Here is a 24,524-nt window from a genome sequence, read left to right as displayed (position 1 = left end):
CATTGTTCATTTCCTTCCAGCTGTCATACATGACTTTAAGTGCTACTGAGTGCAAAAGGTTGCTTTAAAGAACTGAGAAAATCTCAATTTAGGAAGGGGATTGAAGAAAGATATTGGTCTAACACATTGTCATTGGGGTAGAAAGTGCAAACTGTGATTCTAATCGTAACCCTTTGTTTCACTAAAGCATTTGAAAAAAAAATCCCTTTTATTTCTAATTTCACCCGATAACTTAATGTAGCTATAATGCATTGATTTCCTATCAAACTCACAAATTCAGTATCCAATTCACAAATATATATGAAGTTTGATCAGCTCTTGTCCTAATTTTCCATGTACATCAAGAGCTCTCATTTATTTGAATTATGTCTGTAGTACCCACTTTGTAAAACATTTCATAAATCTTCAAATCATTTAAAAGCATTGGCAAAATGTCCTTGTAAAAACCTGTAAGTAAAATCTTGCAGCAATAGTATGGTTTCAATATTTTAAGTGTCAAAGATAGTTTTGACATTTTGTATTGCTACAAAGTGTGGGAACTGGCCAGTATTTTACAAGGTTAGGAGTTCAAGTTAGCCATACACATGCTAGTATAGCTCCTGGAAAATCAGCCTTTCCTAACCATGTACAGAGAAATCTAGAACCCCTGACACTTAGCTTAGTGAAAGAGTGAAAGGGGTTGCGCTTGTACAAAAGCAACCAAAAAGATTTGTGCCAAGTATTGGAGTAAGTGGTTACTGAGCACAAGATTTGCTCTGATGCTCTTTTCAAGCTTCTGAGGAAATCTCTTAGACTAAATAATCACTTGAGTATCTGCTAAAATTAAAATTGCCCCTTATTTCTGGAAATTGTCTTTTATGTGGATATTCCAGAGCATCCTAGAGAATCAGTTTATTGTTAATGGACTTCAATATGCATAAACCTCAAAGGACTTTACAAGCAAAAAAGGTAAAATGCTTCTTCAAAATTTATATGATAAACTTGTAAAATTAGTCTCTTAATTGAAACATGATAGATTTTCCCTTCTAGTGAATAGAAAACACATACTAGCTTCCATATTTTTTAGGTGTTGAATTTCTAATATATTTTTCTGGGATTTGTTTGGGGTTTTTTGAAACATCAAATTAATATTTTATTTCTGTATTTATGACACTTGAAAGAACTTGTTGATTCAAATAGCTAGTGCAAAATTGTCCATATTTCAAAGTAGTAATCCTTCTGAAAATGTTTTTTTTTAATTCAATTAGTATGTATAACCAAATCAGTAATGGGCTCAAGATGCATCAGGAAGATTCATTAGCATGGGATACTTAAACTTCTGTGTCACTTTGCCTGGAATTGTAACTTCTTTTACCATCTGCCCTTTGTTCAACAGCTGTATTATTGCGTCTAAAATGTTTTCATCTGTACTATGTTAAAATTATTTTTAAATGAAGGACTATAGATAGCTTTTGTCCTTGCTCTTCATGTAATATTATTGTCATATAGTAAATATATCTGAAAACATAGTTTGGCGTTTTTACAGGACAGGTTGAAATATTGTGAATGCTAAAATTGCTTTTGTTAGGTACAACAATTAGAAAGAAGATTCAAAGCTACTGAAGGGGAATTAAAGAAACAGAAAGAAGTAAATAAAGACTTACTGAATGAGAAAATTTATTTGAAAGAATCTTTAAAGGTGCAAAAGGAAGATGGAGACACAAGAAAAAGAGAGCTGGAAATACTACTTAAGAGGATTTGTGAAATAAAAAAGAAAAAGCAGAACTTCAGTTAGTGATTGATGAGAAGGAAAAAGAAGCTGCCTCTTTGAAGAGGCAAGTGACAGAAGCTAACAGGTTGAGAAATGAAAGTGAAGATTTGCTGAGTCAAGTGCAGGAGCAGAAGTGTTTGCCGGATAAAGCCAAAGCAGTGGCAATCTCTGGGCAATGTAATTGCAAGATAACAGGCACCAAGGTTAAATTAAAAACAGCCAAGAAAAAGAGCTCTTTGGGACATCATGGAGCTTTACTCAAACAGTCCATCAAGGTTATGAGTAATGTATTTGAGAACTTCAGTAAGGACGGCTGGGAGGATGTGAGTGAAAGCAGGTACGGCTCTCATTAACTTAGCCCTGTAGAGGGGACACTGTGCATATGTAAAGCACTAGCAAATGGAGATTGAATTTCAACTACTGTTGATTTGGTATTCAAAAAAAATACTGTCAGATCCTTTGAAATATCTTGGGAGGTCTTGTTCTGAGCTTATTGACTGAAATTTGCATGCGAAATTAGCCACAACTGCATGAGTATTTGAATAGGTGCCAGGAAACCCAAAAGAAGGCAATGCTTGATTTCTTCTAGTGATGCTATTTTCATGCAGTCATGAGGCTTGAAATTGACAGTTTGGCAGGTTGATTTAATTTGCTGGCCCTTTGCATATTCACCACTGACAGCTAAGGATTCCCAGGCAAGCCTACTAAGTCAGTTTAGTTATCTTGTGACATGCCGACCCGGGAGGAGAAACATTTTTTCCCCTTAATTTAGTTAGATAAATTTTGAATGACCCATTTCAGCTTGCTAGCAGATGTCTACAAGCTGTTTAACATCCTTTAAATTAAGAACCATCCACACTAATTATTTCATGTATGTTTTATGCAGTCATTGTACCAACTTTAATTGAATGATGGTTAAAAAGTCAGTTCTTTAAAGGTAATGGTTACCACATACAATCTCAGTCATGAATCAAAAGGCTCTCTGAAAATTCCACTGGCAAGCTTCATAAACATAGAGAATTTTTGCTTCTCCGTATTATGTTCCCATATACTTGAGGAGGCAGCAGTTAGCGGCTAGGTAAATGGTTATCATACCTTGTCTTCCAAGGCTTCGTTCTAAGAGACAAGCAAAGAAATTTCTCAAGCCTGTATGTATCCAAAATACAGGAAACATGGGAGAAGAGTAAAGAAAATGGAATTTCTTCATAGACTTTATACTGGCTTTATATGTCATATGGAGCAAATCAATGTGAAGCTCTTCTACTGCTTCTCCCCCTGCAAAATAGAGGGTTCCTGAACACAGTGTCTCGAGAGAGAAAACAAATTAAGAAGTGTGTTATTTGTCAGTTGTTATCATTATTGGTTTTTGGTTGGTTTTATGTATAATTAAATATTGCAGATCTGATTTTAATAGAAAACATACCTGTTTGCACATATGGAAACATGTATGCATGTTGTAATTAGTGAGTATTTAATTTGCTATGTTGTTCTCTTTAAGAACAAAATTGAGCAAGCACATTGTCATTCCACTTTAAGTTTGAAATGAAAAGTAATTGCATAGCTTCACTTGTGGCTAGCCATAAATACTACCTTTAATAATTATACAAATGTTGGGTTAGGGAATTCTTGTCGTAGAACAGTGAATATTTCTGAAAGTGAACTGTCAAGGTGTCATTCTCATCAAGTTAGGGAAATATCTTCATTTTGTTTCCTCTTCTGCTTATTAATAAATACCATTCTTTGTCACTAGTACCTGTCTCTGAGTTTCTAAATGCAAGCCTTCCATTTTCTAAATAGAACATTCCTTGAAAGCAGGTGGGGGAAATGTGTGTATAGTTAGAAATATCTCAGTGGTACTGCAGCACCTTTAAACCATTGCATTGATTTCTGTTCTCATCAGTCAATAATACATACCAGAGTGTCAGGACAGGTTATGGAAAGTATAAACATGTTTATGTGTGAATTCTTTTTGTCAGTTTGAGGGCTTTTCTCTGCTTAAATAGACTGCATCTCTAAACCATTGATTTTTATGATGGTGTAACTTAATTTGAACTCAGTTATGCTATTTTAAATACCTTGGTTTAAAAAGTAACAAATCAAAATAGACTTCTGTCAAGGGATTCCTTCACAAATCTGCTCAAACAAATGATGATAAATACCCGCTGATGTTATAGAAAAGAATATATCCAAGACTTCATGTTTTAAGGCAGACTTCTCTACCTTAATGTAATGATAATGTGGGGTAAGGCAGTGAAAAACTGGAAATTAAGAGCACATTGAGTGCAATTCTAAGGAAAAATTTGAAAAAGATTTAAAGTTTCAGGTCCAGTTTCTCTGCACAGCATGCAATCTCAGCGAAAGGATTAACAAGTTTACAGAATTTAAAAGCACTGCAAAGGGGTGCTAAATAAGCTTCCTCTGAAGTGTACTTTCTGAGTTTGTCTCAGTCAACACTACAAATAAAGCTCAATTGAAAAAAAGTGTTCTTAAGTATTGTGGATTTACTTGTTTTAGTATAAAATGTGAAAGTGAAGGAAAGTAGAAATTTAGTAGTTTACAACCCGTTCACAGACTAGAAATACAATCAAGTATTTTTTCATTTTTTCCACTTCTGTGGATTGTCACAAAAGCTGTCCTTTAAGAAGCAGCTGAAGTCTCAGGCCTCCCTGCATTGTAGCGAGATTGCGTTTGGCAGAGTAGAACTTGAAAAAAACATTTCAGAGATAGATTTTTTTCTTCATTGTATTTGTAAAATGTGTTGAATAAGTCACTTTACTGTTTGGATTTTATATTAGTTTCCCTTCTTTCTTGCATGTGTTTATTTCTGTGTGCTTATGCATTGACTGTGGAACATTTAATATTTAGCTTGATTTGTTTTGTTTCCGGCATGGGCTACTTTAGTGACTCTGAAATACCAACTTCTGAAAGTTTGGAAACAGTGATTATGAAGTCAGTGCAAGACATTGATCCACTGCCAGACAGAAGTAAACAAGAAGAAAAAAAGCCCTGCAATGTGGTTCATTTAGAAGTCAAAAATGAGCAATATAATAAAAAGGTATATAATAGAATTTGTTTTGTTCTCCTGGGTGGAGTTTTGTAGTTTAATATTAGCACTGCTGTTCTACTCTTAATTAATTTGACTCTTGATATTAAAGTGAAAGCCTGCTTCCAGATATTCAGTGGGTGGATGCATTATATTTTAGAATATTTTCTGAACAATAAGTCTGCTGTTGTGGATTAACCCTGGCTGGATGCCAGGCATCCACCAAAGCCTTTCGTTCACTCCCTTCCACAGCTGGACAGGGTAGAGAAAATATAATGAAGGGTTCATGGCTTGAGATAGGGATAGAGGGAGATCACTCATCAAATACTGTCATGGGCAAAACAAATTTGAATTAGAGATATAAATTTAATTTTTTACTAACAGCCGGATAATGAGAAATAAAATAAGACCTTAAAAACACCTTATTCCCACCCCCCCCTCCTTCCCTGCTCAACCTTCTCCCCCCAGCAGTGTGTGGAGACAGGGAATGGGGGTTATGGTCCGTTCATCACATGTTGTTTCTCCCACTGCTCAGGAAGGGGAGTCCTTCCCCTTCTCCAGTGTGGGGTCCCTCCCATGGGAGACAGTTCTCCATGAACATCTCCAATGTGAGCCCTCCCATGGGCATCAGTCCTCCCCAGACTGCTCCAACGTGGGTCACTCTTCCATGAGGTGCAGTCCTTCAAGGACAGGCTGCTCCAGTGTAGGTCCCCCACGGGGTCACAAGTCCTTCCAGGAAACCTGCTCCAGCATGGGCTCCTCTCTCCACAGGTCTGCAGGTCCCTGCCAGGAGCCTGCTGCAGCACAGACCTCCCATGGGGTCACAGCCTCCTCTCAGGCATCCACCTGCTCCAGTGTGGGGCTCCTCTGTGGGCTGCAGGTGGATCTTTACATTCATGGATCCTCCATCCATGGGCTGCAGGGGCACAGCTGCTTCACCATGGTCTGCACCATGGGCTGCAGGGGAATCCCAGCTCCAGCACCTGGAGCACCTCCTGTCCCTCCTTCTGCTCTGACCTTGGTGTCTGCAGAGTTGTTCCTCTCACATATTCTCACCCTGCTCTTCTCTGGCCACAATTACATCTGCACAATCATTTTTTTCCTTCCTAAATATGTTATCACAGAGATGCTATCATTTTTAATTGGCGCAGTCTTGGCTAGTTGCAGGTCTGGCTAGAGCTGGCTGGCATTGACTTTGCTGGACATGGAAGAAGCTTCTGTCAGCTTTTCACATAAGCTAACTTTTTTCCCACTACCAAAACCTGGCCATACAAACCAAATATATCTGTAAAAGTATTTGGAGCGTATTTGGATGATTAAAAAATGTAAAGCTGCTGTAGGCTAGTGGTGCTGTCTCACAATGCAGACAAAGAATGCCACAGACATCACGTTAAACTTTCTCTCAGTCAGAAGAGCTATACAGAACAGGCTGACCTAACCCATAACAGGGAGACAGCAACACCCCTCTCTCCCTCCCTTCTAGCCAAATGGTGTGCTGACTAATCAAGCATAAACATCTCTCAGTTCGTTTGTTGTGCACTGGACGAATTGTTCCATCTTAGAAAGATACTTTTGACTCTCTCTGTGTCCAGGAGATTCTGTCTTGAGAAAAGTATGCTTTTAGCCTCTTCTTAGCCTATTTAAATTCATTGTCTGGGATTTGAACTGCTTGTCTCATTGCTAACATCTATGTGCTGTTTTCTCAGAGAAGAGGGCCAGCTGGTTTTGTCCCAGGTCTTTAGAGGCTCCATACAATCTGTAACAGATGACTCATTCTTGGACTTTTTAACAGTGTCTAATACTTTTTCCCTCCTGTGTTTGTCCAAATAAATCACTTCACAGAACTTAAAACATAAGCAGATATTATTATTTCTTAGTTCAAGAAATAGAATACTGAAACGCCGAAGAGCTTGCTGCTTTTAGATAACTAGTTTGAAATTCAGTATTTTGAATACTTAAATATGTAATACTGAATATAGCAGAGTATTAAAAAAAATTGTGTTTTCTTAGTTTCCAAAATTTTAGAGCAAATGCAAACTCTCTGGTCTTGTTAAATATATTTGATTGTGTTATTTAATCAATACTTTTTGGTCAGAAAAACTGAAAAAAGGGAAAATTCTTATGCAACCCTTTGTTGGTAACAATACATAGTATGAGTAGGTGTACATGATATATGTGAAAATCTGACCAAGTGTGCTCCTCCTGTTAATCTCCTGCGGCTCCTGAGTGAGGACATACAAGGCAGGGAATCCAGGAGACTGTCCTCTCTTATTGGTAGTGTAGCACATCCATTACGATTCCTGTAGGGCGTGTATTTACTCTCTGCTCCTAGTGGAGGAGATAGATATATTCTGATTACATCTGTAACAGACTGGTGGAATTGAAGCATACACAGGAAGCGTCTGGAGAGCCCTAAGCGTTAAATATGCTTCAGCAGAAGTCCCCTATTGCAGGAAAAGCACCTGAAAACATGGTTTATGAGCGTGGAAGATATTATTGCACAAACATTTAGTATTAATAGTTAGGAACACCAATTTTAACAGAATTCTTAAATCCATCCAGAGGATTTAAGGACCCTACTGCTGAGTCACAGTATTCTCATACAAAGAGAGGCTGAAGAAATCTCCTAAGTCTTGAGCTGTGCGAGGGGTTGGAGATGAGATAATTTATGACACAAGGACTTGGTCAGTTTTTCCCCATGTGGTATGGATATATAATACCCTGTGCACTATCAGCAGAGTTACGGGCACACTCTTACAATCATACATTTATTAAGAGCTGTGGCCTAGAGTGGAGATCTCCATCTTTTTGCTGCAGGTGTGGATTGTTTGCTCGTCATCTGCTGAGAGCTCAGTTCTTGGTCTTTCAAATTGTATGGTGATTGTACAAATCTAGAATTCATTAATGAGTTATCCTGCAATGTCAGTAGTTTGTTCAGTGCAGCTAGTAGAGAATGTGTTGCTCTTTACTCTTCTAAATTTGCGTAGCAGCTATTTTAGATATGAATATTCCCAGGAATATGTTGCATGATATGACATAGAAATTGCAATCTGAAGACTTTAAAAATTAGATAAATGCTGCAGAATTCCTGATCAAAAGTGGTTAAAAATACACTGAGCATTTAATACCCAGGAAATTAGTACTTTGATTTTAGACTATGCCAAACTCTGGCCATTTTTTTTTATGTATTGCAAACAACATTTTTCTTCAGTTTCTGCTTCTGTCATTGAACATTTGATAGGTTCTAGAAACAGCTGGTTTTTCAAATCGCATATTTAAAAGGCACTCAGCAGACTTCTGTTAAACCCCGGTCAAACACAGGGATCTTCTCTTGCATGTTCATATAGATGTATGCATCTTCTAGTTACAGCTCAGTGTCTAATCTGGTCTTCCTCTTTTTGAACTAATGAGACTGCTATTCCTTTTTAGTTTCACTTAAATATCTTGAAGAATAGGATGCTATAGACTTTCAAGTAATACAGACCATCTTTTTTCCCTACTAGTAAATTCATGCTTTATCTAAGCAAGTAAAGTATGTATTAACAGATACTTCATTTTTCTCTGAGATTATTTGGAAAAGGCCATGAATCACCTATAACCATTCATTATTTCTTTTACATTTGATGTGAAAGGCAGAAATTTTTACTCTTTTTTGGATGATGTTGTGAGAATGATTTTCAAATTAAAATTAATTGGAATTTATGTATTATTTGAAGTAATTTTTGTTCTTTCAATTCAAACTGCAAAAACTTGCACTATTGTGGCTGGTGTGCCACAATGAAGAGTGGCTTGCTTTTTACTTCTGGTTTTTATTGGTGCCATTAACAGATTAAAGACCTAGAAAAATTACATTCCAAGAGGAGGATCTGCTATCCCATACCATCTTATCCATCAATTCTAAGCAAAGATATGAATATTATATATTTCATAAGTAAGATTGATAAAGCATTCCTGCCTACTAAAACCTCTTCGATATTACACCAACCCACTGATATGCTGTTGCAAGATTTGCTTGTTTGAATTTGTATGTGTATTTTCAAATATTTAGCTCATCATTTTAAGGTGGAATTCGCATATAAGTGACTGTCAAACAGCATCTTTTCACGCAGTTAAAGTAAGTTTTTACTGAGTCCCACCTAGTGAATCTACTGACTGATATGAGGTGTTTTATTACCTTTTGTTCATGTTTGCCCCTTGAAGCCAACACAGCCAATGCAACAAATTAAATGTATTTTGTAACAAGACACTGAAGCCTTTATTTTTGGTAATATTGATCAGAAACTCAAGACACATTTAACTTCCAAGTCTGTATTGATTTTGTAGTGTTGGCACTTCAGAAAAAGCACAACGTGGAGTGCCTACAGGTTGACTGTTTTTATACATTTTATGTTTTTATGGGTCAACTGTTAATTTACCAGTTTGCTTACTGAGAAATATTTTAGAGATTTGTGAAGGGCCAAAAAAAAATCATAAATCATGTTCCTTATGATGATTTTGTCCATTTAGTAACATGCCATTTTATGTTCAGTGAACAGAGCAAAAGGGAGAAATACCACTGTCCAGAAACCAGCCTACTCTGTTGCTCTACTGCAGGAAAAAATTAAATCACTGCAGAAGCAGATAGCTGTTTTACAGAGTGAAAAAAAGTCAGCAGTGGCTTCCATGAAAAAGATTAAAGAAACCAATGAAAAGTTAACAAATCAGCTACATTTGGCTGATCAGACACTTCACACTAGTAAACTGACCATAGAGGTAAAGTACTTTTCATTATAGTGTCTTACAATGTTCACCTTAATGCTATTGCAGTTCTGTGAATTTTTGGTAACACTAATTTCTGGATTTTAATTTATTATTGTCAAAATTATGAAATATTTTATATTACCATGCTTTATGTGAGCCAGTTATTATGTACAAATGATACTGAGGTTAGTGTGTCGACCCCATTCATTTATCCTTCCGTAAATGGCCTTCATGCTGATATTTTACATGTGTTCAAATGAGTAAGGTAAGTTTCACTTTTAGCCTGTAGTCTGCAAACTTTCCTGGTAATCTGATTAGCCCAGAACTAGCATCTGTTCTTCTGTGAAGAACAGACACTGTCTCTTTACACCCCAAGACAACTGGAGTTTTCTTCCAAAGGGAGCTCAGACGAGTTTCATATCTATTTAATCCCATCTTTCTCTGTTAAGGTGAAAAGCAAAAGAACAAAGTTTATGGAAATAGAGATTAGTAAAAGTATTTAGTTAACAGCCCAAGGACACCAACTTTCTTCTCTGCTTCAGTCTTCATTCCTACTTAATCCTTTTCCATGCTATTACTCCTTTCTGGTTTTCCCCATTCTCATGTATATATGTATTTTGTGTTAATCTATATGCAGCTCCTCAGCTGGAATTCTTTTCTGTTCATACTGTAGTGATTGGCCTGCCCTTTATAGAGCTGAATCAACAAACACTTATGCAGTAATTGTCTCCTGTTGGTCACACACATATCCTGCTTCCAGAATTATAGTGCTACAACAGATGGACTTGCTGGAAGGAGGCAGACATTAAAAAAGAAATCAAATCCCCTCCCCCTTAAACTTCTCTGTGTTTTTGTCTGCACAGAAGGCAGAAGCAGTATCAGGAGCAGCACTTTTCACTTTCTTAGGGCTAGGGAACTGCTAATTTCTGGAGGAGGGAAAACTTCATTTCTGTTACTCATTTTGCATAACTATATATGTGTAATGAATTGTTCAAAAAGTGTTTCCAAGGTCATTGGAACCAGTGGAGATCTGCCTATCTTACAAATAGTATCATAATACAAAGTTTCATGGACAGTATAAACTTCACAGGGAACTATGTGTGTAATTTAGCTAAAATGTTCTGATTTCTGAGACATCTTCATGATTTGCCTTCCTAGAAGACTACTCCTTAGGTGTCCATAGAAGAGCAATGTGAGAAATTAAATAGAAAAAGCTGTTATCAGGGAACTGGTTAAAAAAAAAGAAAAGGCAGAGGGGACAAAATTTGTGTAACGGAAGAGCGGGTGTAATGGAAAAGACTGACTAAAATGAAAACAGCATGGCTTTAAAACTAAACTGGTTTTCTATCACTCAGTTTTTCTGGAAGGTTTTAAAAAAAAAATGGTCACTAGTCTATTTAAAGCGTGGTGCATTCTAAGCAAAAATAAATAAATGGTGTTGCAGGTACTCAAGGAAAAAATCTTTATTAGGCATGCACATTTTTTTCCTTCTCAGCAAACAATTCAAATTCCCTTTCTTACAACTAATTACTCTTCAGGTGCCATACTAGTGCTACCAAGTGGGAAATTTAAAGCAGAGGCTTGGGCTACTTGCCAGGTGAAAATTAAGGAGGTAAAGAACCTACACAGTCACTGCAGGGTAGACTCATGTTTTAGAGAGAGAACCCTGATTCAGACAGATCAAATGGTTGTAAAACACGTGTTTGTGTGTGGGACTTGTATGGGGTTTTTTTGTAAGAAATACTATCTAGAAGTGAACTTTTAAGATACTGCAAGGGAAATAATCTTTGTTAAGTTTTTTGTTAATACTTTTGTTACTTTAGATTTTAGAATTTTCTCGAGAGGTAGAAGGTGAAAAACAAGCAGTCAAATCATGAAAAAATAAAAGATTGACACAATCTCTGGATTTGGGGTAATCTTAAATACTTAAAGAGTGCCAAAATTACTAATATCCAAAAATAAACTTCTATTAACTGCCATAACCATAAAGTTCTGAGTAAACGTGTATTAAATATTTTGATCCTAGGCTAAGGTAAGTTTAGCAGTCTAGCAACTGTAAACATTAACATAATGGCTTGGACAAGATGCCATTTTGTCTGAATTTATCTAAGAAAATAAATCCTTTAGCAGACAAGGACAGATGTTTGTGCAGTCAGTCCTTTGTTATAGTCCCCAGGGAATCTAGAAGATCGACTCTAGATTTAAGATTTAAATGTTCCAGATGTTCATTTTGAGACAGATTTTACAGTTCATGCAACCTAAGGACTGTCTGGCATCTGTTGATTTTCAGAATATATATTCATGCATGGTTTTGTGTATTTTTCTTGAAGATCCACACAGACATGTATGTAGGTGTATATTTGTGTGCTCTTAAGAGTTCAGAATTCTGGATTTAAGTTCTAGTTTTGTTTGGCCATATAAATTCTTTGCAGTAATGTAGATATCTTTGTTTCATTTCTGCAAAAGCAATTCCTTGTATATTTAAAAAAATGTCTGTGAAGTGACTGCACATATGAGAATCAACACTTGCATTCTCTAAGGATTCACATTAACACTGAGTCAAGACCATCTGTACAGAAGTACAGTAGTTACATTTTGTTATTGGTGTATAGAAATCACAGCTGGAGCAGATACTTAATGCAGAAGCAATGGTATTTAGCATTTTCTTAGTTTCTAAGAAAAGCATTTGAAAGAAGTGGTTGTAAAAGTTCAGGATCTTTTTTCTAAGGTTTAGTCCCCTTCTCTACTAATTTCTACCATTAAGTGCTTATAAGAGGAGTGTATTTATTGCTTACAACACAGTAATAATAATTTTATGCAGTGTCATTCTTGTGGCAAAAATCCAGACAAAGTATATTGAATAAGAAATTAAAATCATAAGCAGGTTAAGTCACTAGTGCTTCTCTTATTCATGTCAAGGCTATTCAAAGGCCCACTGCTGAAATGTACCATACTTTTGCATCTCCAGTTCTCCAGTGTTTCTCAGGTGATATCACAGGAAAGCTGCATTGCTTTGTGGAATACTATGGGCATTTGCAAAGTGCCTGTGTAAGTCTACTTCAGCAGGAAATTTGAATCTCAGAATAAGAACAAGTCAACCTGTCAAATGCAGATAATGTGAATGTTTAAGTAAAGTTTTTTTCAGATGCATTCCTGCAGATATATACACTTCTGCTGAATTGGGAAGCTTTTAATTTTTTTTAGAAGCATATTTTAACTGTGACCCAAACGACACTTTTTTTCTGACAGCATTTTAAACATACCTCCAAACTTTATTTTAGCTATTTGATTTTCACTTTTCTTTGAATTTTAAGGGAACTTTTTCCCCCTGAGCTCATAGTTTGTTTATCTAATAGATTATCTCAAGCATTGAAAAGTGTGAGCATGGAAAGCAGAAAAGTAAAGTGCTAAAGAAAGCCTTTTATTCTTTAAAGGTTGTGGCTTTCTTTACATATTCTCTTGACTATTTTTTATTGCTCAGTGTATTAAAGGACAGGCCAGAATTCAGTGTTGCATCTGCAAAACCAGCATCACAGCTTCACTCCTCTTATGGTACCCAAATATAAGTAAGTCAGCCAATTTAGCATTATTCAATTACACTGAAACAAAGAAGAAACTGATGACAAATTTAGATGCATTGGAAATTATTGACAGAACTATTATTTATGCAAAGATCTCACTTAGACTCTGGTTTTCATGAAGGGTTTTTCACTCTTTAAAGATGTATTGCTATTTATATAACAATTTTTGTATGGTTGTGGTTTCCTTGAAGTAAATTTTATGAATAAATTTGAAATTGTAAACTGAATGCTATTTGTAATTATCCTGCGGTAGCTAGAACTGCTTTTGAAACTTCCTCACATTTTGTTCATTCCAGCAAATGTGTAATTACTTGGACAGGTTTGTGGGCTTTCTAGATAAACATTGTCCAGTTAGAAATGCTTGTAGATTGTTCCGGTTGTTTCCTGTCAAAACACTTTGATCCATGTCCTGGGTTTATGTGTTTGAAATCTCTTACATGGATGTACTCCAGGGCATTTGTGCATTTTTATTAAGTTCATAAGAGATTCTACATTTAGTGTCACATCTTCTAAATTAAGTGTTGGGTTTTCTTCTTTCTCTAGTAGCATGAAAAGATATTTCTCATTGTGTATGATAATGTTAATGATACCTACAGGAGATCTGAATGATAAAATTTTATTAAATGTTTTAGAATAATTGAAATTTGCAAGACTTCAAGTTAAACATAAATAGTAATTTATTCAAATAAACCTAGCAAGAAGTTACTACTACGTCAGTAGCATATGCAGGAATTCTGACTTTCATATATATAAGTAGTAAAAGAAAGTCAAAGTAGAGAAGCTAATAATGACTTCATATTTTAATAGGTAAAAAATAATCTAATAAGAATTCAAATTGCTTCTGCTCTGTTAAACAATGTTCCTTTCCATTCTTACAGGGCAAAGTTCAGCCTGGAACCTCTTACTTGTATGTATCTTAAAAATAAAAACCCTGTATATGTCGTCTTTAGCACTTTGCCAAACCTGATGCAAAATCATTTCTGCAGCTGTCCACCTTTGGCACAGATTGTAATGGAACAACCAAAGAATTCTGTGAAGCTGTTTAGGAAAAGTCTGTTCCCAAGCATGTGAGGAGAATCGTGATTTATCCCCTCTTCTATAGAAGCGTATAGATAATCTTTCCTAACTACTTTTAGTAAGAGTAGTTTAGGTTAGTTTACAAGAACTGTAATCTTTGGACGCAGTACTCAAAAAGAAGTAAAGAAGATTTCTCAAAAATATTTAAAAATCAAACCAGCAAATTTTCTATTCTACTTTTTCTTAAAATGCAGCTGAAATGGAAAGGTAAACCAGAAGGAATAAACCTGTGGTAAACCAGGATATACTGCTGCCCTTTCCAGAGTTTGCAAATGCAGTCTAAGACAGCAGAGGTTTATCTAATAATTGAACTGATGAGACTGATGTTTTCTCAAAATTTGATTGAGAAATTCTGTTTTTTTACTTCTGATGTCACACTGCTTTTACCCTTGTTTATATTTGTCTTGAAAAGATCTCTTTGCAGGCGCAGTATATAATTAAAAGCTCGAAACACACGCCCAGTCTATGTGTTCTTGAAAGAAAGACTCACTGTGTTGTTCCAGACCTGAGCAGTGCCATTATCTGCAGGCAGGAAAAATTGTCTGTGATTTACTTCAAACCTCAATTTTTTTGAATTTAATTTTAATTTCTGGGCCGTACTTGTAATTTTTGAAGGCTTTGAATTGACAATATTGAAAATAATAGGTTCTGGTCTGTTGCAGTTTTATTAAAGCTTTGCTGAACCAGATAAATTGAAAATCAGAGTATGCAGTCACATAAAGGCTGGGAACAGAGACAGAAAATGCTCTGTGACTCTCTGAGATTAGAATTCACCTTTTTCAAGTCCTACTCCAAAATTCTGCCTGGAAAGAAACAGTCAGCTAGTCAAATATGTTTGCTCAAACTCTATGGTTACTAAATAGGGAAATCTCTAATACTTCCTCTAACCACTGAGTCAGCATTGCTTCTTAAGTTGACTTGGAAATAAAATAAGGAATTGCCAAGGGTAAAAATGAGAGTAACTGATTTTTTAAAATGCATCTACACCAAAATTTTTTAATTATTTTGATATTTTGCTGCATCAAATACTTACAGCATCCTGAAGTCTGTTTTGTTAACAGAACTATATGTAAAATATATTTATCCTGAAACTGTGTTGTCACTACCGAACAAAAATAAAGCAAAATACTTTTTACAATTTATGTTGATCTTTGAAGAAAAATGACAATAGACATGTTGCATTATTGATGAACAGCATTTGAAGTACTTTGCATGTAGGGAATGAGTCTCATTCATAAATTAAAAAGAACAGTTGGCATGAACTAGGACTGCTAGACTTATACTCCTGTCAAAATGAAATAACTTAAAGATAGGTAAATTCTAGAAAAACATAATATGAATTAAAATTTGTGAAAACTATGTGAAGTTCAGAGAATAAGCTTACAATAAAAACAATTTATATTGCTGTATCATGTAGAAATCCTAAAAAGCATTCTTCTATATTAGAAGAAAGAACCTGTATCAAAAGAATTAGCATGTTATTGTAATGTTACAAACAGAGGTTGTACACATATCTGTAAATATATCTAATATATTTATATCCAATAGTTTAATATAGTAATGGAACAGTCATTTAGATGATACAACATACTTGTATGCGTATTGAAATGAAATCCAGAAGATACAATCCTGTAATTTTTATGTTTTTAATGTCATGTGATATGAGCTATTTTTCTTCACCTTCCCTGTGATTTGATCAAACTTTCCTTTGTATTGACTCTTATCTTACTATTGGAAAAAACACCATGAACCAAAAGAGAACTCAATTTTCGTTTTTTTCCTGTAAAAATTTTCCTGAATAAGATACCACTTGAGACCTGGAAAAGCTCAACATATACTATCATAATAGGATTTCCTTTTGTGTTCAGGGGAGTGTCTTCATTGAATTCACTGTGACCTGCACATTAATGAAAGTTAAGCATAAAGCTACACTGGATTCTTGAACCTTCTCTACTATGTAAAGTTCTATGGATAATATATGGTTTTGTCAGAGGATATTTATTCACCATTTAATCTCACACAAAGAAGTTCACTGATTTGGGAATTCATATGTTGCCAAGAGATTACATTTCAGATCTGGCATATTAGATTTTCTTACAGATTGTCGCAGAAAACCGGTTTGCGTTGGAATTGGACCGGTACTCTTAGGCTTGTTCACCAGAGCGGTCCATGAATTATTCATTATTAGTAACTACTACTATTAACTCTGGAAGTTACTAAACCCTTTATGCATGTGCTTATTTCCACTGAGTTCATGGAAATGTCAAGACATCCTACTTATTGTGGTAAAATTTTTATTTGCTCTAATCTTGCCTATAGATCTCTCTATAGTGAGAGGTTCCTTTTTGTTTTCATCTTCTGGAGAAGGAGCAACAATAGAGGATGTAGCTGCATTTTTTTTTTTAATATTGTGTGATTTAGTATTCTGATAGACTGTGATATAACACGCAAGAAATAACTGCTTTGGGTTTCCATCAGCCATATATCCTCCCTTGGAAGTTTCAATTCTCTTTGCTGGGCTTTTGTGATTGATTTTTACCTAACAGTCACTCTTTTCTCTCTTTCCCAGCCTAGATAAATGTTTTCCTGATTATGTTCTTTGGAAAAGTTTTCAAGACTCATGAGAAATTGGAGAGATAATTTTGTATTGTGAACTTTAAGTGAGTTGATTCTCCTGCACTCTCGTAATGGAATCTTCTGCCTTACTTCTTCTTTCCTTTGCTCCTGTCCTAGTCTGGTAAATAAATTCTTCTCATTGTGAAGATATGGAACATAAGATTGGTGGAGGAGAGTGCTTAGTATGGTTAGCAAGTACATACTAGGGGACTAGGGGAATTGGTAAGAGACAGTTCTTTATTTGAAGAGTTGCATTTTTTAAGTTGGATGAGTAGGGTCATGGGATTAGAAAAAATAGCTCCATGACTTGGAAGTATCAGAAGTTTGGTAAGCACATTCAGTCATTTTTGTTATGTGGCTCTGTGCAACAGTCATTGCTTATTGAAATGTAAATATGAAATAAAATTTCTAAAATTGTCTTCATCATACTTGGTTTTACTTAGTATTTGGATTGGAGCTAAGCACTGCTACATGGAACACAGTGTAGACTCAATGTCTCAATTCATGCTTTAAGGTTAAATTGATGCATATAAGTACCACTTAATCATTTTCACTAGCTCAGAATCTCACGTACCATGAAATTAATTTTTCAGTTGATCCCTCACATGAATGATAACATTATTTTTTCACCAAGATAATGGTTTACACCTTACATATCTATTCTATCTGGATAGACTATGAAATAAATGACTTTTTGCTGTTTGTTTTAAAAGTAAAATCTTTCAATCGTTTTTTAAAAATTAGTGGCAACGTAAAAAATCCAAGCCAGTGCGATAGGATATCTTCAGTCATTGACAACTACTCTTAAGCTTTCAATCATCCACCAGAGTCTGATTGAAAAGTATGGATCATTATGATCTCACAGTGTTTTTAATGAGCAAATCATTACATCATAATGAAAACCAATACATTGCTCGAGTTTCATGTTGAGTGAGGCTGAATGCCTGTCTCCTGGGAACCAGGGTCTCTAAAGAAAAATGAGAGTCCTTGGAGGTAATGCTGAGCATGACCTCCCGTTGCCATTTTAAAAAATACTATCCTCGAATATAGAAACTGGAGTCTGTACAAGAGGAGCAGAAAGATTATGTTTTCTTTCACTGGTGTAATTTGACTGGTCTAGAATAATGTGTATAGTTCCAATACACAGAATCCAAGAAAGAAATTAAAGGAAGGAAAACATTTGAAGACTTAGGAGGAGGATCTGAAAATACCTTGTTCCAGAGAACAATGTAAGGTTTTCAGAGAGCAGATTAACAGGTAACTCAAGTTTAAATATCTAAGAAAAAGAAATCTTGTAGAGACTTCTGTCTAGCAAAGGAAGATTGAAAAAATACCGAAGATAGAAACATACCAGATATGAGATCTGTAATTTTTAGGTGACTGTAACTGTCCATTGCCAGTTGGAGTCAGACAAATGCCATGATATTGGCCAACTAATCTAAAAAGGAAGACTTAGAGAGAAATCAGCTGCTTGTGGTTAGCAGTGGGTAGATTCTTTCTTAAAGGAATAAAAAAAATATTGGGTCTGTAGGATGCATGAAAAAGAAACAGGAAGAGAGAGGATTTGTTTGATGGCATGAGCTGAATTAATGGGAGGTATGAACAGGAAAGTAAATTCTCAACTTCAGTAACATTGTTCACTCACCTGAAGAACTGATGGAAGAGTTGCATTTACATCCTAGAGCTCAGCTGGGCAACAGTATTTTTGTAATTAATGCTAAAATGAGTTTAATGCTGTGGAAAAGAGATGGATGATAAATTTAAGATAAATCAAACCACTTGTTTTTAAGGATCTACCTGAATCCAAGCAGGAGTGCTATACTAACGTTCAAATGTCAGGTTATAAGGAAGAGAAATTCTGAGCCAGAGGAAGAAGCCATCACCACTGAAGGCATACATATATAAAGCCATGGCACAGGGAAGATGGATGTTGAAATGAAGGAAGTAACCCAAAGGAAATGCCTGTTCTATGGTGTGTAACAGGAGCATTTAAAGAGCATTGGTCTTAAGCAGAAGATATGCAGAGAAGGAAAAACGGCTTTTGTGTATCATGTACACAGAAATGTTAGTCTTGTAAAACCCTTTAAATGTTGCTGATTGCAGATCTGAGAGAAGATTAAAGCTATTTAATTTAGGTAGTATATAACTTGGTATGAAAAATGCAGAAAACAAAAGATAAATTATGATTTTTTAAATATTTATTTCATATTCTACCTGGAGGATTGAGCATAAGGAAACATGTTTTTAGTGAGTTAGTCATGACATTTTTTAAGAAAAAAGCTTTTTGTTTTAGTTGGGGGCATAGAGATAGTTTAATATCTTTTTTTTGAGTCAAAATCTTGATAAAGTACTCGAGATATTTTGTTAAAGGCTTGGTTTCAAAAGAATAAAAATACTTACTTTTCAATGTATTGTTTGCAATAAAAACTTTGGCAGAAAAAAATAATAAAACTAAATTTACTATGAGAAAAATGAAGGAGAAGCATTATAATAAAAAGTAACTTCAATTAAAATTCTACAAGTGCTGCACTTATTTGAATATTTTACAAGCTCTGTCACCAAAAGATTTTGTTAGATACGAGGAAGTCTAAGTGGTAGGAGACATAAATTTCTGTTGTTTCTTTAGGAAAACCTATATTGAGGACTGATGATAGTATATGATAATAGTATATGATGACTGACGGTCTCAAGACTTCTACTTTGAGTAGTTACTCTGAATAAAATAAAAGAAGATTTTCAATGAACATAATTTTGATAAGGAGGCATTATGTATAGCTTAGAGTGCATTTTATTGCAGCCCACTGTTAGATATTACTGTGTACAGTTCAAAATGTCCTTTTGTTTTCTTGAGAATTCCTGCAAAGATTGTGAATATTGAATTTTCCTGTGTTTTTATATTTCTTCCAGGTGTCATAAAAGTTTTGTTTCATTTCTGTTTTTCAGTTGCTTCTTTGTGGTATTTGTGACACTCTTCATAAAATGGAGTTTAAAACTTCTTTATATATAAAAATACATATTTTCCTATTTACATATACTCAGCTTTTTGGCTCTAGACTTGTCTTTACACTAGCAGTTTTTGTAGTAGACATCATGTGTACAGTATTCATTTTATATATGTCAGATCCTCAAGGGCCATGGCTTTTGCCAGATGAAGCACTTTTGATTTTGAGGCTGATGAAACACAGTGCTATTATTGATCTGTGCATGACACAGCCAGTCTCTCTGCTGGCAGAGTGTAGCAACATTTATCCAGGAATTTGTGAAATGTCACTCAGATCATGTTCGTAAGGTAAACTGTGCAAAATCCAGGATTCAAGCTGAGAATCCATGAGGAATTGGACGTGACTCTCTTATTCCTTCATCCCATCTTCTAGGTCAGCCAAGTTATATTTGTTAAAACAATGTCTGTGTTTTGTATTAGGTGTTGAAGAAAGTATGATTATCACTAGGAACACCCTGTACAGTGTAGTCATACTGCTGGTTTTCAAATCACTAGGGAAAACAAGATTTAAAGTTAGTAAAAGTGATCTAAGCATTGCAAGTGTGTAATTTTTGTTTTCTTTGTAGCAAATGGGTGATTCCTGTACAGCTACAAGCAGGAGACTCTGCTTAAATTTTCTAAAGAAATTTAACTTCCCTTGCTTTATTTTTGCAGGTAGAGATATGTGTCAATTAATGTTTGTCAGTAAGATCTCATTAAGTAACAGTGGTCGGAAAGGATGTGTGACAGTCTCCACAGATAAAACTGTGGTAATATTGATAATTATGCATTTTCTTTCTTTATAAATATGATTGAGAAAGGCTGCACATTTTTTACTAGTATCAAAAGCAGGTCATTTAAAAAGTGCTAGGTAAAGCTAAGGTATATAACAAAATCCCAAACTTCCATGTTTCTATATTTGTAAAGGGTCAAGTGTCAATTTTCCAGACATTTTTATAGGTGGTGTTTCAGTTTAAAAAATTCTTTTCAGGTATAAAAAAGGCACAAAAAGCTGCAATTCTTAATTTTCATTTTTTCTTTCTAAATCAGTTATAATATTAACAATTTCAAAGTTAGCCATGAAGGAAAAGGGAAAAAAAAATACATATTTGCAAACATTTTTCAATTTTAAACATTTGAATCTTTTAAAATATCTCCTCCTATTTGTTTTAAAAATCAGTTATTAGTTAAAGTAAAAAGAAGCAGGTTTTATTGAAGTGAAAGTTCTCAGTTAGGCTGTCTTGGTATTTTTTTTCCAAAGCTAGCAAGGATTTTCTTTTATTTTTCTAAAATAATTTCTGTAGTTTGAATCCCACAAGACAAAATCAAGATTTAATTGAAACACCGCTTGTGAATGACCACAGAAGTGTTCTTGATATCTACTTTTTCAAATGTTCTTCCAACATTTGTACATAAAGAGTAAACCTAGAGGGGAGAAGTTGTTGTTGTTGGTCATGAAAAAAGTATTTGCATATATGAAGCCTTAATTTTTACATGTTATCCCTCCCTTTACAAGATTACCGTATGTGACATCCACCATAAGGTAAAACTCAGTAAGTTGTGGGAAAAGTCAAAATAGTGGTTGGTTTTTGGATTGGGTCATGGCTTTTTTGTTTGCTTGAGATTTTGTTTTGGTGTGTGGGATTTATTTTGTCTTGTGGATATGCGTGTTTATTTTGCAAAGATCCACAGGCGGAACAAATACCAGTGTGTGTTTCTTAGGAACACAAAGATGGTACTTCATAGCATGAAGGCCACCAGCTTGTCAAACTACTGCTCTTCATAGCAGAACCATTGCTAGCTTGTCAGGCATTTTTTACAGAGAATTTCACAGAGGATATTTCTTTTTCTACTTAGCAATGCCAAGGCACTCTTTGTAATATTTCACCTTGGTTTGGCACCATACACAAAACACATACTGGAAGAAAGGAACAAGAATTTTAGTTAGTTTTGAACATAACAACAGTGAGGAAAGATTGAAGTTGTGTAATTAATGAAATCTATAAAAGAATAACAGATTAATGGTAAAGACTGAAGGAGTGCAACACGCACCTTTCCACACATTGAAGACTATTTAAAATTAGTGGTCAGTTTGTGCTTCCATATCCTTTAAAGAGAATGGATTTAATTTTTCAAGAAGGACCACTCATAGATAATGCAAATTTTCTCTCTGAGGACATGGAAGAAGGCTGCCAGGAGAATCTTCTCTGCATTTATACCAAAGTTTTCAGGAATAATTTGCTTATACTGTTTGGTCCGTGTGCTATGTTTAATGTATTCTTGACATCACTTTCTTGTTTAGCAATTAGTTTTTTATTTGCGTTCATTCTCAAATGGAAGATCTTTTTGTTAAGATAGCACAGGAAAAATTTCGTAATTGAGAAGAGTTTGAACCATGGATCTAGAAGCTAATTCTTGAAAAGTCTTACTCCTTGGACTCCAAGTTCTCCTTTTCCTCCATGCATTTTATTACTCTTTGATTTCTAGTAGGGTTCAACAGTGATCAGAAAGGAGGACCATAACAGCTCCCACATCTTGTCCTTTGGGAACAGGAGTTCTTTTGGACTCCTCTGGATTTCAGAAGAGGAATGGTCACCATCACCAGTTCAACATTGATAGGTCTGCAAAGCATGAGTTTCCTGTTTGACCCTATTTTCTTACCTGTCACAGTGAGATTTCTTTGTCTGGATTATATTGCACAAAGGAAATTGGCACTTTTGTTACAGCTTGCATCTTACTCCAAGTTTCTTACTCTCACAATCCTCTGTTTAAGCTTATGTGTTCAATGTTAATGTTGTTGCTCTGTTGTCCTGGCTACTCCCTTCCGCTATAGGAAGAAACTTCAAAACATACATCCATAGCCAGGAGTACAAGCCATTCTTATCACTTCACCAAGGATGATGCACGAACCTTCTTAAAGTTTTTGTTGCTGGTTTTTTTTTTTTTTGTTTTGGGGGGGGGCGGGGTTGGACTTTGTAGGCATAAAGGAATGGGAGTCAAGAACCAAGGCATCTTCAACAACAGTAGAAAAAGTAAGTGTTACAACTAAGACACTTCTGAGACAAGGGAACTACACCTGAGATTCCTTTTTAAAAATATTTATCTACAGCTTTTCCTCTTTGGGATTGTCTTAGTTATTCTCTGCCTTAGACTCCCCATTGTTTCAGACAATCAGTGCTGATTCCTAGGATACTATGGCATCCCTACCAAAGTCAGACACTCTTACTGTCCTTGTAACCCAAGGGAAGAATTTTGTGGTTTTGACAAGATGCTGGTTTGCCTGAAGTCCCTGAGCCTCATGGACTCCGTAACTGCTAGAGGAGGTAGAAGACTATTTATGCTTTCTTACTAATGTTTTGCACAGTCTGATTTGCTCTCCTAAGGTTTAATTGGGAGTTAATGAGGGAGTCATGGACTGTTCCCATAGCTTGTGTCATGTTCAGGTTTATTTTGCATCATTCCACTCTACTCTTGATGCCTAATGTGCCAAGAACCTCAGTTCCTTCCTTTCTCAGCAGTGGAGACTGTATGACTAGCCATAGCCATAGCCATAGCACATCTCACAAGATTCACAGGCACTGGGAAAACATCTACTCTTTGGTGGTTGAACTGTGCACAGTGTTCTCTTTATTTTTGGTTGAAAGGTTGTCCTGTGGTCTTTTGGGTATTGTGTACACAATTTAGGGTATTATGTACACAAAATGGGTGATTTTGTCTATGCTCTTACCTTGGTAAAGCAAGCAGAAGAGAATGAGGGAACTCCTAAGGAGCAGCAGCTGTAGGTCTGGTTCAAGCTGGGATTTAGAACTGTAGTGTTGTCCTCAAACTGTTCATGTATGTGAAAATAATAAATTGCCCAAGTGAGTCATAATGTTGATGATAATCGTGATAAAGGGAAAGTATATTTCACTTTACACATTAGACTGAAAACATGGCTTTCTCTTGTGATGGTCTCTTCAGATATTAAATAAATATAAATAGTATATAAGTAATATAGTAATATAAAGAGTATTTTACTCTAAACTGTTCATTTATGCCTGTAATTTTAGAAAGAGTTCCAATGATAACATAAATTACAAATTAAAGATAAGACTGTGGGGGCTCATTTACAAGAATCCAGGGATGAATTACCAGTTTAATTTATATGAAGTACATTTTAGTGGTAATTTTTAAATGCAGTTCATTATTTTGAAAAATATTCCTGTCTTTGCATCCTCACCACAATGTCTGTCGTCAACTTTCTCATACCTCTCAGAAGTGGCCAGCAATATCCTTGTTTTCTTTTATAAAAATGTAAATAATACATAAATATTTATATAACATCACCTTTATGTGTCTAGAAAAATTCCTTCCAGATACTTAATGGTTTTTTCCCTGCAATTCTTTCTTCTTTATTTTTCATTCTCTATGAGAACATAGAACTTTTCCATTACCTAAGTTTGTTAATGCAGTTTATATTTAAAATGTTTTGCTTTTACACAGCTGTCTGCAAAAAAACAAGTAAGAAAACTTTCTTAGGACATTTTTTCGGCTTTGTTGATATCTGAAGTGGCTACAAATTAGATGCTGAAATAATTAAACAAAAATAAGCATAGAGCTATCTTTATAAATTTTGTTCCTTGAATATTGCAACCAACTTCTGAGAATGCCTATAGCCTACATACATTTTAGTAATTTTTATTTTAAAATAGTTACATCACTTCCTCAAAGTAAGTTGGAAGAGAATGGTCTTTAACA

At 35.2% G+C, this 24,524-nt stretch overlaps 1 protein-coding gene across 1 annotated transcript in view; it reads left to right on the top strand.

Annotated features, from left to right (window-relative positions):
* Nucleotides 1–24,524, top strand: part of CNTLN (centlein) — a 179,762-nt gene that overhangs the window by 111,331 nt on the left and 43,907 nt on the right. The window contains 5 exon segments of the mRNA XM_042013181.1: nucleotides 1,568–1,751; nucleotides 1,754–2,087; nucleotides 4,652–4,806; nucleotides 8,611–8,698; nucleotides 9,320–9,545. Of these exon segments, the coding sequence (XP_041869115.1) occupies nucleotides 1,568–1,751; nucleotides 1,754–2,087; nucleotides 4,652–4,806; nucleotides 8,611–8,698; nucleotides 9,320–9,545 (987 nt within the window).

This window comes from Corvus kubaryi, unplaced genomic scaffold, assembly GCF_017639235.1.
Source record: "Corvus kubaryi isolate FWS band 111438036 unplaced genomic scaffold, C.kubaryi_AGA036_p1.0 split1-37296, whole genome shotgun sequence".
Lineage (NCBI taxonomy): Eukaryota > Metazoa > Chordata > Aves > Passeriformes > Corvidae > Corvus > Corvus kubaryi.
Note: the sequence above shows the minus strand (reverse complement) of the source record. Positions and strands in the feature narration are given on the sequence as shown.